Genomic DNA, 15,603 nt, shown 5'->3' on the forward strand with positions numbered 1-15,603 from the left:
CGGGGATGAAGGTGGGTCTATGAGGTGGAAGCTATGGAGATTCTCAGGTGGATTGAACACTGGTTTTTCCATTATATCGGTTAAGTTTCGGGTCCTGCAGGAACCGAATGAGGACCGGAACATGCGTGTGTGTGCTATCTTCTTCCTGGTGCCGTAACATATGCTATATTGTATAATACAACTTATATGATTGCTTTTCTTTTGCTAATTTCATTTCATGATGCCTGGATATACAGTTTGCCAAACATATGAATGATTAAATTCTTGGTTTCTTAAATCAAATACATTGTTTCTTAAATCAGTAATTGCATTTGGCTATCTCAGTTCAATTGCATTATCTGTTACTACCTTTGGAACAATTGCTTTGATGAGCGGCTTCTTCCTTAAACCTGATGCTACATTTGATGATTATCTAGCTAATTGTATTATTAGTTTATCTCTTGTATAGTTGTATTGTATCTCTCTCTATTTCAGTATTTTGTTATGGTATTTTGTTGTGGTATTTTGTTTTTTTTATTGTCAACCGAGTCAAACGGTTCAACCAGTGACCCAGTGGTTGAACCATTGACTCATTGACCCAGTGTCTCGACCGAGTTGATCACCGGTCTGAGTCTGATAACACTGCTTTCAGCATATAGGTTACTAACTAGTTATAATGAATTTGAAATACTTATATTGATTTAAAAAAAATGAAATAAATTGAATATAATAAAATAAAAAAGCATTAAAATTGACAATTTACTATAATAATAATAATAATAATAGTTTTTTTTTGAAATAATAATAATAGTTATTACAACCTAAATGTGTATGAGAGATGAAAAAAAGAAATTCTTATAATCAAAAGTTTTAAAAAAGGATAGGTTGATGAGTTTTCTTATTTTAAGAAATATGAAAAAGAAGCACCTAAAAAATTATAATTAAAGCACCCCAAAAAAAAGAAATTATGAAAAAGAAAGACTTTATGCTGAGCTGAACCACAGTTTTTAAAAGAGAACATTCTCAATCCCCGCCCTTCACTCACATTGTTTGCGCCCGTACTGTTACTGTGTGCTCTGTCTTTGCGTTAAATAATCTTTTCTTTCTGCTGCAACCAAATGCCAAATTGTCAATTGGTGGGCTCAATTTATGTACTACTCGATAATGCTTTCTTTGATATATAAAATTGCTTCTATCATTGTCAGGAATAGTGGTCCAAGTAGAGTAGAGGAATACTGTGTGCTTGCTCCAAGGAAGCAATCATAGTTGCCATTTTCTGCACGCACATACAGCTTGGTTGGTTGCGTCTCCAATTCAAAACCATTATTCTTGTTTCCATTATCTTTTATTTATTCATTATCGGCTTCAATTTGCCCAAAGAGAATGATGTACAGTGCGTTTTGGTAGTGATAGGTTTCCACATTAGATGAACTAATGATGGTATTGTTCTGGGAGACGCACAAACCGATCACACTTATGTTCATTGCGTTGTCTCCTCACCCGATCAAGTATAGTTTTTGACTTACAACTCAAACTCTATTACCTGAAGCTTTATAGTTCTTGTGGACCAGAGCTAGGGTGTCCTGTTTTGAGAGACGCCCCAACCGATCACCCCTTGAGTTGTCTTCTCATCCGATCAAGTCGACTTCCGACTTACAACTCAAGCTCCACAATTTTTGTGGACCAAAGCTAGGAGACTACTATTTTGGGAGACGCTCCAGTCGATCACGCCCGGGTTAATCACGATGTGTCCTCACCCGACCAATTATAAGGACGATCAACTCCGACCGACCAACCAAGTAACTATGGACCAGCTACCAAGTCAAGGGCACAAAGCTCGAGGATGTACTAGGCACTCATGACCGCTTCGAAGTGCGCAATTCCAAACTCTATAAAAGCCAAGGCCTAGAGAATATAAGGTACACATGAATCTATCCCATTTCCCAGTCCCTTAAACCCACGTTTTAACTTGAACGTCGGAGTACCATTACAGGGACCCCTCCCGTACACGACTGACAACGGAGTACCGTGAAGATCATCACGCAACCCCCCTCACTGAAGTTTTGATGTTCCTCCTCAATTAACACTCATCTAGGTGATTTGGTCAGATTTGTCCGATTAGGTATGTTTGTGTTAGAGTTAGGTCGAACGTGAAAGTCTTTTCATTCTATCCAACTCTTTTATTCGTTTGAAAAAATGAATTTTTAACATTAAGAATTTAAATCCTCGGCAACAAGTGATTTTTAAATCTATGCAGAGAGAAGCTCTTGCAAATAGTCTTTTGGAAGAGAACTATTTTGGTAAATGTTTGGATTATGTTTGTCATAGATTTTGAATAGAATGTATTTTAGAAAAATTGATTATAGTAAAAGTGATTTAAAAGTGAAGTGATATATGTTTGGATACAAGTAAAATAATTTTTGTAAGGCAATATTGTGAAATCTAGTTGTATATTTTTAGAATAGATTACATTCAATGCATAAGAATAAACTACTCTCTAATTCCCGCGGATAATGATTTATCCTCCTACTTCATCTACCTAAAAAATCCTCCAACATAATTTTTTTTTTTGAAACTATCCTCCTACATAAATATTAAATGAAAAGGTAATGCATTCGAAATCTTGAAAGTGTAAAAGAAACATTTATTGCTTCATTTAATATGTAGCAGGATGAAATATGAGGATATAACATTACTTGACTCTGGCAGAATCGATTCATCGCCTAGAATTAATTTTTCAAAATAACTCTCACTCAAACTTCCTTTTCTTTTTTCTGAATGAATATGATTTTATTTTAAAATCGTCAGCAAATAATGCTCAAGCTTATCGAGTAATATTTATTCACATTTCTATTTTTTTCAACTCATTTCCACTCATTTCTATTCTTATTTCTCTTTTTTATTTATATCACACCATTTATCATCTTTTATTTTTCTTTCATTTCTTCTTTATCTCATAAGGTGCATGTGAATTTAGTTTGTGAAAAAGGCATTATTCCAAGCTTATCTATTGGCATCTACTACTTCTTATTCTTCCACTACTGTAGCTAGAAGACCTCCATTTACACTTCAACACGTGTCCTTCTTTGACTTAACTCTGTTTTATATTTTTTTTTCCAACTCAACCAAGCAAAAACGACGCCGTTTCCTTTCACACTGTTCATCACCGTCTCTGAGTCTCTCATCAACCCTAGGTCTCTAATCGCGTGTTCTCTCCCTCTCTACCTACTGATTTCGAGTTTTCGACGGTACCCATCACATCCCGCCAGACTCTTCGCTAGATACAGTTCATCCGCGTACGAGCAACTGTTCACTGATATGCTAGGTTTCCTCTTTCCCGTGGTTTTCTTCTCACAAACGGCGTTGTACAACTTTCAATCAAGAAAGGGTTATTAGGTAAGGATGCAGAAGGATAAGCGGAAATCGTGGAAGGAGAAGGAGGAAGCGTGCTCTGTGCGGTTGAGTATGAGAAGGAGAAGCGAAGATCGTGGAACAACAGGTTCGTCTCCTCTATTCATTTCCTCACATATGGATTAAAATACCATAGTTAATTGATCGTACGAATAGTTACCTAAACCATATGCAAATGATGTGCTACTGGTAATAGGGTAATGGGTTTCTCCTTTTTGTACTCAAGGTCCTCTATAAATACTGGCATCGTTTACCCCTTTATCTCCGCAGCTTATGATGTCCTGTGAATCCCCTCTAAAATTTACTGATTGAAACAACTGGAAAAATGGATGTGTAGCTATTTTATTTATCTCTTCTATAGTGTCTTCATTGAGTTCTGTTTTGCATTTTCTTTAATGCTTCAACTGCAAATTTCATTTATGGTCAAGATTACAAGTTAGAGTCATGTGATATTGTGATCTTTAATTAACTTATAATATTTTCTGCCTTTTCCATTTTTTTGTAGGGTACTCTTGCATATGAGGCAGAAATTGGTTTTGAAAGGCTTGCAGAAACGTCTGGTCATGTGTGTGGTTAGTGCATACTTCATTTCTTATTTAAAAACTTCTTTTAATGCCTTTGGTATATTCATTCATTCTTTAGCTTTTTCTAGATATGTATTATGTAACTCCTTCAAAATATGGTGTATCTATGTGCATTGGTTGATTACTTTCATTAAGTATTGTTAATTTGTTGACTATTTTTTCTTTCTTAGTTTCTCTGTTGTTTTTTGTAATCTTGGTGTGTTGTTAATCTGAGGTATTGACATTTTTGACTGGTGAGGTTTAAATTTTATCCCTTTTCAAGCTCAGTCACCAACTCTCTTCCTCTTGGTGGTTAGCTTTTTTTCCCTTCCTTCCTTTCTTCTAATTAACTGCTTTGCTTTCTGATTCTCCTTCCTTCCTTTCCCCAGGTTGTTACTGATTTTCTTACTGATTTTCCCCAGCTCAGTCACCAACGCCATTATTGTTACTGATTTTCTTTGACTTCTTTTACTTTTTATTCATCTTTATCTGTGTCCCTTTGATCTGGACAGAATCTAATGAAATAATTAAATACATATGTTGCTTTGGTTTTGTTTCCTAAAGAATTATCTTATAATTATGTGTGGTGTTCCAAATCTTTAGACTTGATGAATTGTTCTTATCTAATAACATTTCATCTGATTTCACTGATATGTTTGATTTCTCCTATTCTCTTATTTCTCATGTATCTGCACACATGAAGCTAATAATTATCTTCATATAGGCAAACCTGAAACAAGAACTGAAGATGCCAAGGTTGCTAACACAGCAAACCTACTGCTGCTGCTGGAAAAGAGGGAAAAGCTTTGAGCTTTTCTAGGTTGGATGTGTTTGCTGCTGAACCATTTGAGAACTTACCACTCCCCTTGCTGCAGAGAGAACAAGAAGGAAAGACCCTCTAAACAGCTTCAATAAGTAGTTAAGTGGATGGAATATCAATGACCACCATTATTGGGCTGTAAGCTCATCTAACCATTGTTACTCTCTCTTCAGTAATAGTACATTCTAGGTTTTTTTTTTGCTTCCCACTGTATTTTGTTCATTGTTGTTGGTAATAGTTTTATTTTATGGAACTGCCATAACCTACTTTGGAATTATCAGAAAAATGAGCAAGGAAGAATATACTTTGAATGCATCTGAAATTAGAAAGGCTGTCTATTATATTATTAACTTAATACTTTGAATGGAGCTTGCCCATAGTTCTTCTGAGAAAAAAAAAGATGGCTGTTTTGTTACTTTTATTATAAATGCATAATCAGTGGGAATGATTCTTAGAAGATCATCCATGCTGGAAAGTTTTAAATCACATTTAGACACTGCTATAATCTCTCTTTCTTGCTTTACTATCTCAATAATGGAAGCTTTTTTTAAAAAAAAAAATTAGTGCATTGGTTCAACTATTTTTAAGTACTATATGTTAGATAACGTCTTTGCTATACTCAATCTGCTTCTACTGTCATGGGTTTTACAATTTCTTCATTTTATGTTTCTATTTAGATTGTGTATTGGCTTAGCTTATAGAAGCATAAGCATTTGGAAGAGAAGCATAAGTATTTGGTATTATGGATTATGATGTTCAAAGTTTGGTTTCCATCCAAATATGCAAGAACAATAGCTCTATATTATTAACTTAAGTATTGGGTATTATGGATTATGATTTTTGGTAGATATTATTGGATTGATTACAGAGTACAAGATATTTGGTGGTTGTTAAGGGATTGAAGCCTTACGACATGAAGTTATATTTTCAATTAGGCTCCTGAAAACTTTGATTTCTAATCTAACAAGTTTTCTAGCCCTTCACAGGTGGGGAGATCTTTTTTTATGCTTTAATGGCGGTTGAGGCATAGAGGCATAGTCAGTGTCTATAACCAAGTCGCGTGTGGCTTGCCTGACTAGGTTATGAGGGAATGTGCATGTCAGGTGAAACTTGTGGAATAGGATTGAGCTTTCTATGTGAGGAGTGGTAAGTCATTATGAGAGCTTTAGATCTTATATATTTTTCAGTGTCTACATAATTGTACTTCACTGATATTTGTTTTCTTATGTCTGCAAAGCTAAAGGGGTTTGTCCCACAAGCTTGGCTGTGCTACGAGATGCAGTTCCAAAAATCTTCTTCAGGTGTGTTTCTCCCTTCATTTTAGCTTCCTTCATTTGATTCTGCATTTTTCCTTTCTTTATCCATTCATGAATTTCTAACTATTTTTCTTTCTTTCTTCTTCAATGATTTTTGCTTCTCTCATATTCCCAGCTGAAGGTCATTGAGGTGCGTTTTCCCTTTCTATATTTGTTTCTCCCCTTCTCCATCTTTTTGTGCATTTCTCCCTTTCTCCATCTATTCTAAAATGTTACTTTTGTTATTTTTATGATATAAAGGATTGTCTAGACTTGATTACATGTTGTGAAAATTATGATGAAGTCTTTTTTTTAATCTTAATGAAAGAATGAAAATTATGAGAAGGGGACACATGGGTCAAAGTCTAATTTTGATAAACACCCTCAACCACTAACACTTCTTTTTTCTTTCCATTGGCTGGATTTTTTTATTTGTTTTCATTTCAAATTCATTGAGGCTATGAAATCAGTTATTTGATAGCTTTGGTGACATGTATGACTTATATGAAGGGGGAATTAAGCTGCCTACATATATACTGAATAAAATTAATCCTTTACCAGTGTTAAAGGAAGTCTTCAGAACTGATGGTGAACAATTCCTCAAGTTTCCACCTGCTAAAGTGATTCAAGGTTCTCTACCTTTGTCAAAACAGCCACTTCCTCAAAACTGACACTTGCAAGCAAAAATGTAATAACTTTTTTACATTTAGCAGCTTGAAAGAATGGATATTTTGACAATGGTTATTTCTTTTTATATGTTGAACACTGACTAAGTCAGATTGGAATACTGATGAAGAATTTGCAAGAGAGATCATTGCTGGTGTAAATCCTGGTTTAGATCACATCCTTCAAGTAAGCTCAACATTTCATTCTATACTACATTAGTTTCAATTTGGTATCAGCAACATTGATCCACTTAATGTCCTAATGGTGAACAATTGGTTAAATTCCTCATAATTTTTTAAAATTAATTCCAGGAGTTTCCTCCAAAAAGTAAGCTAGACAGTGAAGTCTATGGGGATCGTACAAGAACAATAACCAAAGAACAAATAGAGCTTAACTTAGATGGGCTCACTGCAGATCAGGTAAAGATAAATTTTTGTTTCCCATGATAAAAAATTACGTTTTTTATGGTAAACTATGTTATTGTTTTGTTGCCATAGTCGCTCAAGTAATGTCGATATTATTCTAACCAAGTTAAATTTTGTTGGACAGACTATCCAGAACAAGAAATTGTTCCTGCTAGATCACCATTTCAGCTGTTCGGAAGATAGGACCTTTACTAAAGGTGAGGTGGTTCTGCTGCTTCATTTGTTCTAGGATGTTTTTCATGTGACTGGTTTCACTTTAAATCAAAGAAAGGAAATACATTTGAAGTGAATTTTTCCCCTGCAAAATGCTCATTCTCCCCCTCCCCCGCAAAATGCTTATTCTTTTCATGACACAAACCAAGAAAGCTGCTAATTCATTCCTTTTTGTCTCTTTTATATTATTATTGTTTTGTGTTTGGATTGAACTTTGGACCATAGAATAGTCCTTTGGCTTTTGTGTGATAGATATTAGTGCTCTATATACGATATATGCAGAAATATACATTTTTTTATCACTTATGCTTGGGACGGAACCCACATTTATATAGTGAAATTATGGTACTTTGATCGGGTAATGATGATCCACTTTGTATGTGAGATATTTTAAAGCAATATATGAAAACATTTTTTGTTGGTTAGCATGTTCAATTGAGTTTTTTCACAGTTTGGTTTAGCTACCATAGTGAGATGAATGTAGGTTTGGAGTTAAGAATGACAAGTGCAGTACTTGCTACAAAATTAAAAAAAAAAAAAAAGTGAGAATGTGGGCAAAGCTGCACATATTTGCCTTTGTGCACATTTACCTCAATACAAGTTAGTCTTTTATCTTTACTTTGCTTTACTGCAGGTCCTCTCTTAGAATCTTGAACCTTTGTATTGAGTCAGTCTTGAAGAACTATAGAAGTAGCTTATAAAGTGGTGGTTCTCTCCTAAAGTTGGTTTGCTATGGACTTTGGAACCTTTCTATTGAAGTGAGTCTTGAAGATCTATTGATCCAGCTAACATATTGGTGTATTCATTCATTCTTTAACTATTTAGTCATTTCCTAATTGCTAAATTTCATGTTTAACATATTGTGGTACAGTTTTAAAATGAAATATAAGGCGATTTTTGATTGCTTTACTGTGTCTCCTGAAGTTGATTGCTTTAGTAATCCACTTTGCTTATTTTATAAGTATTCAGGCGCAAGTACTTTTAAAGTTGGTCTCTTTATTCTCAAGAACTATTGATAATACAATTTGGTTTTAGAGTAGTGTAATCTAATTTATTTGTCATCTGCTACCTTGTGTTCATTTAAATTTTTACCATGTGGTGTTCATTTGGTTATTCCATTCACTTAAATGGTTTACACACGTTTCAGTCCGTATTGTTAGTGTTGTATTAGTTTTGGCAGGATATTGGAAACAGTTGGTCTGATTATTGAGCTGTGGGTTTGCTTAATATACCAAATTGTGTTTTGGTTTTTTCTAGCTGGATAATCAATTTAATTTCTAATTGTGTATTGAAAATGTGTTATTAAAATCAAACATTTTACCTTAACTGTATTTTTTTCATAATCCCATAAAAAAGTATAAAAAATGGTAAATGTATTTGCAATAGAAAAGAAAAATGTTTTTTTTTTATTTAAGCTATAATATATTTATAGTTCTTTCAAATGCATCTGCAAAATAATTTTTTTATCTGTTTATTTTATTAGAGCTAAAGATGAGAAAATATGTTATATAAGAGATATTTCTGTACATGTTGAGAGAGGTTGATTGTCAACACTATATATATAAATAAATATATATATATATAATATTTTAGAAAAATAATAAGAGATATTCCTATTTGTTTAGTGAATTTAGAAAAATCTCAAATACGTGGATAATAAATTGTTCCCTAAATTTATGGTTCAAAATTGTGAACAAGTTCCTTGAAGACAAAGACCATGTGGCCAAACTGCGAAGCGTTGGTTAATCAATTTGTGTAAAAATATTTTCTTTTAGTTTCAAATATCTCTCACAGTCTAATATGTTATTACATTTCAGCCAACTTTTCATCTTTTACAATAAAGATTGTGCCAAAGTGCAAGTCGACAGGGGTCAAATACAATTAACATTCGAAACTCATCTAATTTATATATATAAGAAAGATAAAACATACTGTTCAAAAAAAAAAAAGATAATAACAACTTATAAGTGATTAACAGTGGAATTCTAATTCAAATACTCAATAATTGTGACTAACAGTGGAGTTCATAAAAAATTATCCGTGCATCGCACGGACAAACGGGGATAATACTAGTGGATGGAGATGCGTGTATCCGAAAACAAGGAAACTTTGAATCAGTTATCACCCGACAACTGTCTACACTAAACCAATCGCCTTGTGTTGTGTTGCTTTCTTCCACTACACCACGAATGTCCTACAATTTGCTGACACCACACCAATCGCAATGCAAAAGTTAGAACCTTATTCTCCACGTATGCTACATCGTCCTATACCACCAAAGACACTCTCTATTGGACCGAAGATTTGTGGTTTCAACAAGTGAGGTTCATTGTTTCTATTTTTTAGTTCTCAGAGTCCTCTCCTCAGCCATTGTCTGTTTTGAATAACCCTCTTTATGTCTAACATCTCAAAGCAGAGTCCTAGAGATTCTCCTCGGTTCTAAGTTCTATTCTATGCTCCCCCAAACTATTTATGTATGAACCTTGAATCAGATATTGTCATTGCCTGGTGAATTGATTAGTTTTTGTTACTCTTACAATTCCATATCATAGGTAAATTTTTAAATAAATTGCAAGCTTTTCTGTTTCGCATTTGTTTAAGTCCTAATGGGTATAGTTTTGAAGTATGCAAACTGTTAACATGGTAATGATATCCTTGTAGGCTTAATAGCACTTTTGGTTCCCCACGTTTAAAAAATGTGTAAAAAGAGTCCCCCACGTTTAAAAATAGCATAATAGTACCTCAACGTTTATCTCCGTTAGCAGTTTTGGTCCCCCACCTCATTTCCGTTAAAAACTTAACGTTTTTGTGTGACATGGCTTTTTTTTCCTGATGTGGCACTCAGACTAGGAGAGAGAACCGGTTTTTTAAGGAGCTCATATGCCCTCACGTGACCCTAACCTCTTTACATCTTCATCTTCATCATTCATCTTTACATCTTCATACATTTCTAGTAAAAAATAAAACCAACCCAGATTTCTTCATCTAACCCCAAATTTCTTCATCTTCATCTTCACTAGAATCCCAAAATAAACCCAGATAAAAAATCCAGATCTTTCAACATTTCACAAATTATACAGACTAGCACTCAATAAAGAATCAAGGGAAGGAAAGCACCACAGATACAGATATTCAAAAGCAGCAGAACAACAGGAAAGAGGAACGGGGGAAGGAAACCAGGCAGTGACAAAAGGACAGAAGAACCCAAAATCTTAATTGCTTTCATTCCTTATCTTTTCTCTCAACCAACCAACCCAAACTGCCATTGTAATCGCGCCACTTGCAAGGGAAGAAGAAGAACCGATTCAATTAACACCACACACGAGTACAGGCCCTAAACCTAGCAAGAGGGCTGGAGATCTGGAGACTCGGCCACCCCTGGTACTGTAGCCAGACAACCCATGAGAACCATCGTTTCTTCTGTGCGATTCAGGTACCCTGCGACTCGAATCAGCTTCTAAATCCCTCCAATTAGGTGTGGCTGAAGATCCTCCCATGGTTAGAGCTCGCGATATTGGGATTTGGGGGAGAAGAAGAGGAATTAGGGCTCGCGATTTTGGGTTTTGAGGGAGAAGAAGAGGAATTAGGGCTCGCGATTTTGGGTTTTGAGGGAGAAGAAGAGGAATTAGTTTTGGTGATTTTGGGATTTGAGGGAGAAGAAGAGGAATTAGGGTTAGTGATTTTCAGATTTATGGAAGAAGATGATAAAAGAGAAGGTGTTTCTCACGTGAGGGGCATGTGATTTCCCCCCAAAACCTTTCTCTCTCCTAGTCTGAGTGCCACATCAGGAAAAAAAAGTCATGTCACACAAAAACGTTAAGTTTTTAACGGAAAGGAGCCGGGGGACCAAAACTGCTAACGGAGATAAACGTTGAGGTACTATTATGCTATTTTTAAATGTGGGGGATTATTATTGCACATTTTTTAAACGTGGGGGACCAAAAGTGCTATTAAGCCATCCTTGTATCCTGTTTTAAGTCTTGGTCCCATCACATACATCTAAAGAGAAATTAAGAACTTGTCATAATAATACAATTGCCAACTCGTTTTCATATTGTCCTTAATTTTATCAGGAATTTTGCTTCAAGATTGATATGGGTATCTTTTTTCTGAAGTCTTAATTGGTTGCTTTATGAAAGTTCTCACTGACTGAATTACTTTATCCTTTGTGTTTCATCAATTTAAAGGTTGTCTTGTTCACTTGAGTAGTGAAATCTATGTTAATTTAGAGGCATTTTCTTTGGTTTGAGAAATAGACTCTGCTTTGTTTTTGGTGTTAGTGTTTGACGGCAAGGAATCTAATGCATAGCTTGGGAATTGGGATAGGGATAATTGAGCTTGAAATCATGACATGTTGGAAACCCAGAACATGAAATCCTAAGTTTCAGATTTTAGTTCTATCAATTCTGCATCAGTTCACACGGAAAGTGGGTTCCAACTCTTCATGTTCTCTAGTTCAACAATAGTTGCATTTTGTCATTCCTAAGGCAATACTAAATGCACGTTCGAAAATTCTTCTCATTGATTTTTTTTAGGAGTCTCATGTTTTTTTTTTGACAGTCTTTAGGAGTCTCATGTTGACTTCACTTCACACATCTTCAAATTTTTTTTATAAAGAGTTGAGCAACTCTCATCTATAAAGTAGCTTTTAGGGTAGAGTTAGACATAACACAAATTCTGATATGGTACCGAAGACTATCTAAATTGTCTATATATGGATTACCTCCAAATGTTCATTCATGTAAATCTCACGCTTCTGGTACTCGGTCCTGGGCGCATGAGGGGTGTGTTGAGAAGTTCGACATTAACTAAAGATATAACTAAAATAGTCATTATAAATGGTAGAACAACTTTCATCTCTAACTAGCTTTTAAGGTAAAATTAAGTCTAACTCATATTCTAATAACTCTCTAAGAGATTGTGAGTAACTTTCAGGTGTTATAATCATAATTGATTTATCAGAAAAAAAAGTTAATCCAAAGTCCAAACATGTCTAACTAGTAGTGCTCGTATGATAGCAGAAATGTACTTCTTCATGTGTTGACAAAAGTCATTTCATCAACTTGATGAGAAGATAAAAGAAGACCACTAGTAAAAACGAGGGTCAAAAGTTGCTTTTACTGAGGGCTCATATTTTCAAAGTCGCCTTAATTTGTAATTATTGCATCCATACTGAAATTGTGGGAATCACTGCCAATGCTTATCAGGAACACTTGTTTGCTTTCCACTTTGGGAACAGTCCAGAAGGGAAAAAATTGTGTTTTAATGTAAATGATCCTCATTACAAAATGTCCTGTGTCCTTTTCTTCACTGTAACGGAAGCTATGTAATTTGCTAACGTCCATTGCAAATTGCATACAGGTCCAATTATTCTATGCCACAAAGTTATGGCTATTTGCTGCAGCTAGCTCCCATTAAATACACATATAATTGAAGGGAAAGTTACAAAACACACACACTCACACGTTGGTCTATCAAGATACAAGAGGGTTTCACTTTCACTTTCATAGAAAACTCAAAATAGGGGACCATGTTTCAGATTCCACCCACCAACCAAACAACCATGCTTCTTCTCTTTCTGATCTTCCTTCTACACACAACATCCTTGGTGACATCATCATCGGATCTCCGACCTGGGTTTTACTCAAACACTTGTCCAGAAGCTGAGTACATAGTCCAAGATGTCATGAAGAAGGCCCTCTTCAGGGAACCCAGAAGTGTTGCCTCTGTTATGCGCTTCCAGTTCCATGATTGCTTTGTCAATGTAAGCTTTTTTCACTACTCTTAGCATCAAAATTCAATCTTTTTATGTTAACAGCGGCAAGACTTGATTTTTCTGTTAATGGGTAATTGGGTTTGTGAAGGGGTGTGATGCTTCCATGTTGCTTGATGATACACCAGACATGCTTGGGGAAAAACTGGCCCTCTCAAATATAAATTCACTGAGATCATTTGAAGTTGTTGATGAAATCAAGGAAGCACTTGAGAAGAAGTGCCCTGGAGTTGTGTCCTGTGCTGATATCATAATCATGGCTTCTAGAGATGCTGTAGCACTGGTTGGTATTCTCACCTCTGCCTTTTAATTTTTCTTCTTTTATTTATGGCTTATATAATTGGATTTCTCATATAGATAAATTTGTATTTCTCCTCTTCTCATATTTTTTATTAAAAATTCATTAATATATTTTCCAACTTTTTCCAAGATGACCTATAGAAATTACTTTTTTTTTGGTCCAATGAAAATTCATTTTTCTATGAAACATAGAATGATAGAAAGGAGCACTCTAGAAAATTCCAAGGTAAATTACCATAGTTCTTTTATTTTGTAACAAAAAAAATCTTTATTTTAAATTTCTATTGAAGTACTTAAAGCTCCACATTTCATCTGTTGTTATAAAGTACTTTCACGTTCATTGTAACTGTGATAAAAGGACTAAGACCTTCATATGCAAATGCAAGCATGCTCTATGTCCTCACATTAGAAAGGGCATGTTCGGATATTCATTGGCCCCGGTGCAAACTGACATAAGCATGCAGCTCAAGACAAAAATGAACTAACACTCAATAGTTTTGTCTCCATTACATGGTAAATTAATATGTGGTTGGCCAGAAATTTACCCATTTTAAATGTTCAGAACTATCAACTATTCTGAGTTTCTCCAGTGACAGCATTTCTTGGTGAAGGAAGAAAGTCTGTAATTTATTCCATGTAAATTAAAATGTTGTGTTTCACCAGGGAAATTAATTGTTAATACCTTACCATGGTGAGCTGAGCTATTTTCCTGTGTCTATTGCAGACAGGAGGACCCAACTGGGAAGTGAGGTTGGGAAGATTGGACAGCTTGACTGCCAGTCAAGAAGACTCAGACAACATCATGCCCAGCCCAAGAGCCAATGCAACCGCTCTTATTGACCTCTTCCAGAAATACAACCTCACAGTGAAAGACCTTGTGGCACTCTCAGGATCTCACTCTATTGGACAAGGTCGTTGTTTTTCCGTCATGTTCAGGCTTTACAATCAATCTGGAAGTGGAAAGCCTGACCCTGCACTTGACCCTAGTTATAGAGAACAACTTAACAAGCTTTGTCCACTAGATGTTGATCAAAATGTGACAGTTAACCTTGATTCCACTCCTCTGGTGTTTGACAACCAGTATTTCAAGGACTTGGTTGCTGGGAGGGGATTTCTCAACTCTGATGAAACACTTTTCACTTTCCCCAAGACAAGGGGGTTAGTGAGGTTTTATAGTACACATCAAAGTCAGTTTTTCGAAGCATTTGCAGAAGGGATGTTAAAAATGGGTGACTTGCAGTCTGGTCGGCCAGGAGAGGTTAGGAGGAATTGCAGGATGGTCAATGCTCGCCGTGCTCATTTGCTGCCAGACTCTCAACAGGAGATGGAGAATAAGGATGAAATACATGCTTGTATCTGAAGACTCACGGATTAAGAAGATGCATCCAAATTTTCAAGGGGATGTCTTACCCCATGGAGTTATAACTCCATCCTTGGTGCATTAATTGTGTGATTTATAAAAATTCAAGTAAAAATAGTTTGTGTAATTCTCAATCCCCACTTATCTTAAATTCTATTAATCCATCTAGGACGAGGTTATTTATCTTTATAGGGTAAGTCAGACAAATCCTATTTAGGGTTTTCAATCTACGAAACAAACTTAAAATGTACCTGGATTGCTTTGACCTATCCCTTTGTCAGGCTTACTCATACTCATTGCTTTCAGATAGTCTCTTATTATTGGTATAGTACGTTTTCTCTTAGATTCACTTGGCTACTGATGCTTGGCTCCCTTCTTCTATGATCTCCGATTACAATGTCTCAGTATAGGATGCAAAAAAATGAAATAGGGCTGAATTCCCATGCTCCGCAGATATGATACAGAGCATCTGAAATATACTCTAAAAACTCCTAAACAATGAAATGACAAAGCAAACTTGACACTTTTCAACAAGAGCATGACAGTGCTGACAGTAATAGTTATATAATTTATAAATAGTAGTTAAAAGTCACAAGAATAAAAACATAGCACAAATAAAATGAAGACCAATGTGAAGTTGTTGTGGTGGTCATGTGGTCATCTTGTTTAAAAGTCAAAAGAGTCGCAGGACAAACTATTATTACATATAGAAACATGATGATAGCAAATTCTGGGCTGCATCAAAACCGCTAACTGTGATGTTAATTTATCGGTGATCATTTTAATGTAGTCTAGTAT

The 15,603-nt window shown here is 35.2% G+C and overlaps 2 protein-coding genes across 11 annotated transcripts; both read left to right on the plus strand.

The window, feature by feature from the left end:
- Positions 1–1,348: 1,348 nt before the first annotated feature.
- Positions 1,349–8,277, plus strand: LOC130742529 (seed linoleate 9S-lipoxygenase-3-like). Of its 10 annotated transcripts, none has more exons than XR_009021183.1 (11): positions 1,349–3,478; positions 3,896–3,962; positions 4,678–4,911; positions 5,760–5,919; positions 6,011–6,074; positions 6,205–6,219; positions 6,630–6,756; positions 6,847–6,920; positions 7,046–7,153; positions 7,284–7,356; positions 8,007–8,277. XR_009021183.1 is itself a non-coding variant. In XM_057594626.1 (5 exons), exons 1-5 carry the CDS (start codon positions 6,560–6,562, stop codon positions 8,024–8,026), a joined length of 414 nt encoding a protein of 137 aa, XP_057450609.1. In that variant the 5' UTR covers positions 6,230–6,559; the 3' UTR covers positions 8,027–8,277. The 10 variants fall into 10 exon arrangements, 1 of the variants encoding a protein (XP_057450609.1); XR_009021185.1 differs by having other exon boundaries at positions 6,865–6,920; XR_009021184.1 differs by having other exon boundaries at positions 6,630–6,698.
- Positions 8,278–12,616: 4,339 nt separating this feature from the next.
- On the plus strand, positions 12,617–15,110 carry LOC130744061 (peroxidase 17). The gene is made up of 3 exons (XM_057596254.1): positions 12,617–13,136; positions 13,237–13,428; positions 14,170–15,110. Exons 1-3 carry the CDS (start codon positions 12,903–12,905, stop codon positions 14,803–14,805), a joined length of 1,062 nt encoding a protein of 353 aa, XP_057452237.1. The 5' UTR covers positions 12,617–12,902; the 3' UTR covers positions 14,806–15,110.
- The last annotated feature ends 493 nt before the right edge of the window (positions 15,111–15,603 follow it).

The sequence above is a fragment of the Lotus japonicus genome, chromosome 3 (genome assembly GCF_012489685.1).
Source record: "Lotus japonicus ecotype B-129 chromosome 3, LjGifu_v1.2".
Lineage (NCBI taxonomy): Eukaryota > Viridiplantae > Streptophyta > Magnoliopsida > Fabales > Fabaceae > Lotus > Lotus japonicus.

Coding starts and splice junctions, on each gene's coding strand:
- LOC130742529 (XM_057594626.1), top strand. CDS start 6,560: ATGTATGACTTATATGAAGGGGGAATTAAGCTGCCTACATATATACTG. Junction 6,699..6,846: donor ACCTGCTAAAGTGATTCAAG/GTTCTCTACCTT, acceptor TGACTAAGTCAG/ATTGGAATACTGATGAAGAA. Junction 7,154..7,283: donor ATGGGCTCACTGCAGATCAG/GTAAAGATAAAT, acceptor TTTGTTGGACAG/ACTATCCAGAACAAGAAATT.
- LOC130744061 (XM_057596254.1), top strand. CDS start 12,903: ATGTTTCAGATTCCACCCACCAACCAAACAACCATGCTTCTTCTCTTT. Junction 13,137..13,236: donor TCCATGATTGCTTTGTCAAT/GTAAGCTTTTTT, acceptor GGGTTTGTGAAG/GGGTGTGATGCTTCCATGTT. Junction 13,429..14,169: donor CTAGAGATGCTGTAGCACTG/GTTGGTATTCTC, acceptor TGTCTATTGCAG/ACAGGAGGACCCAACTGGGA.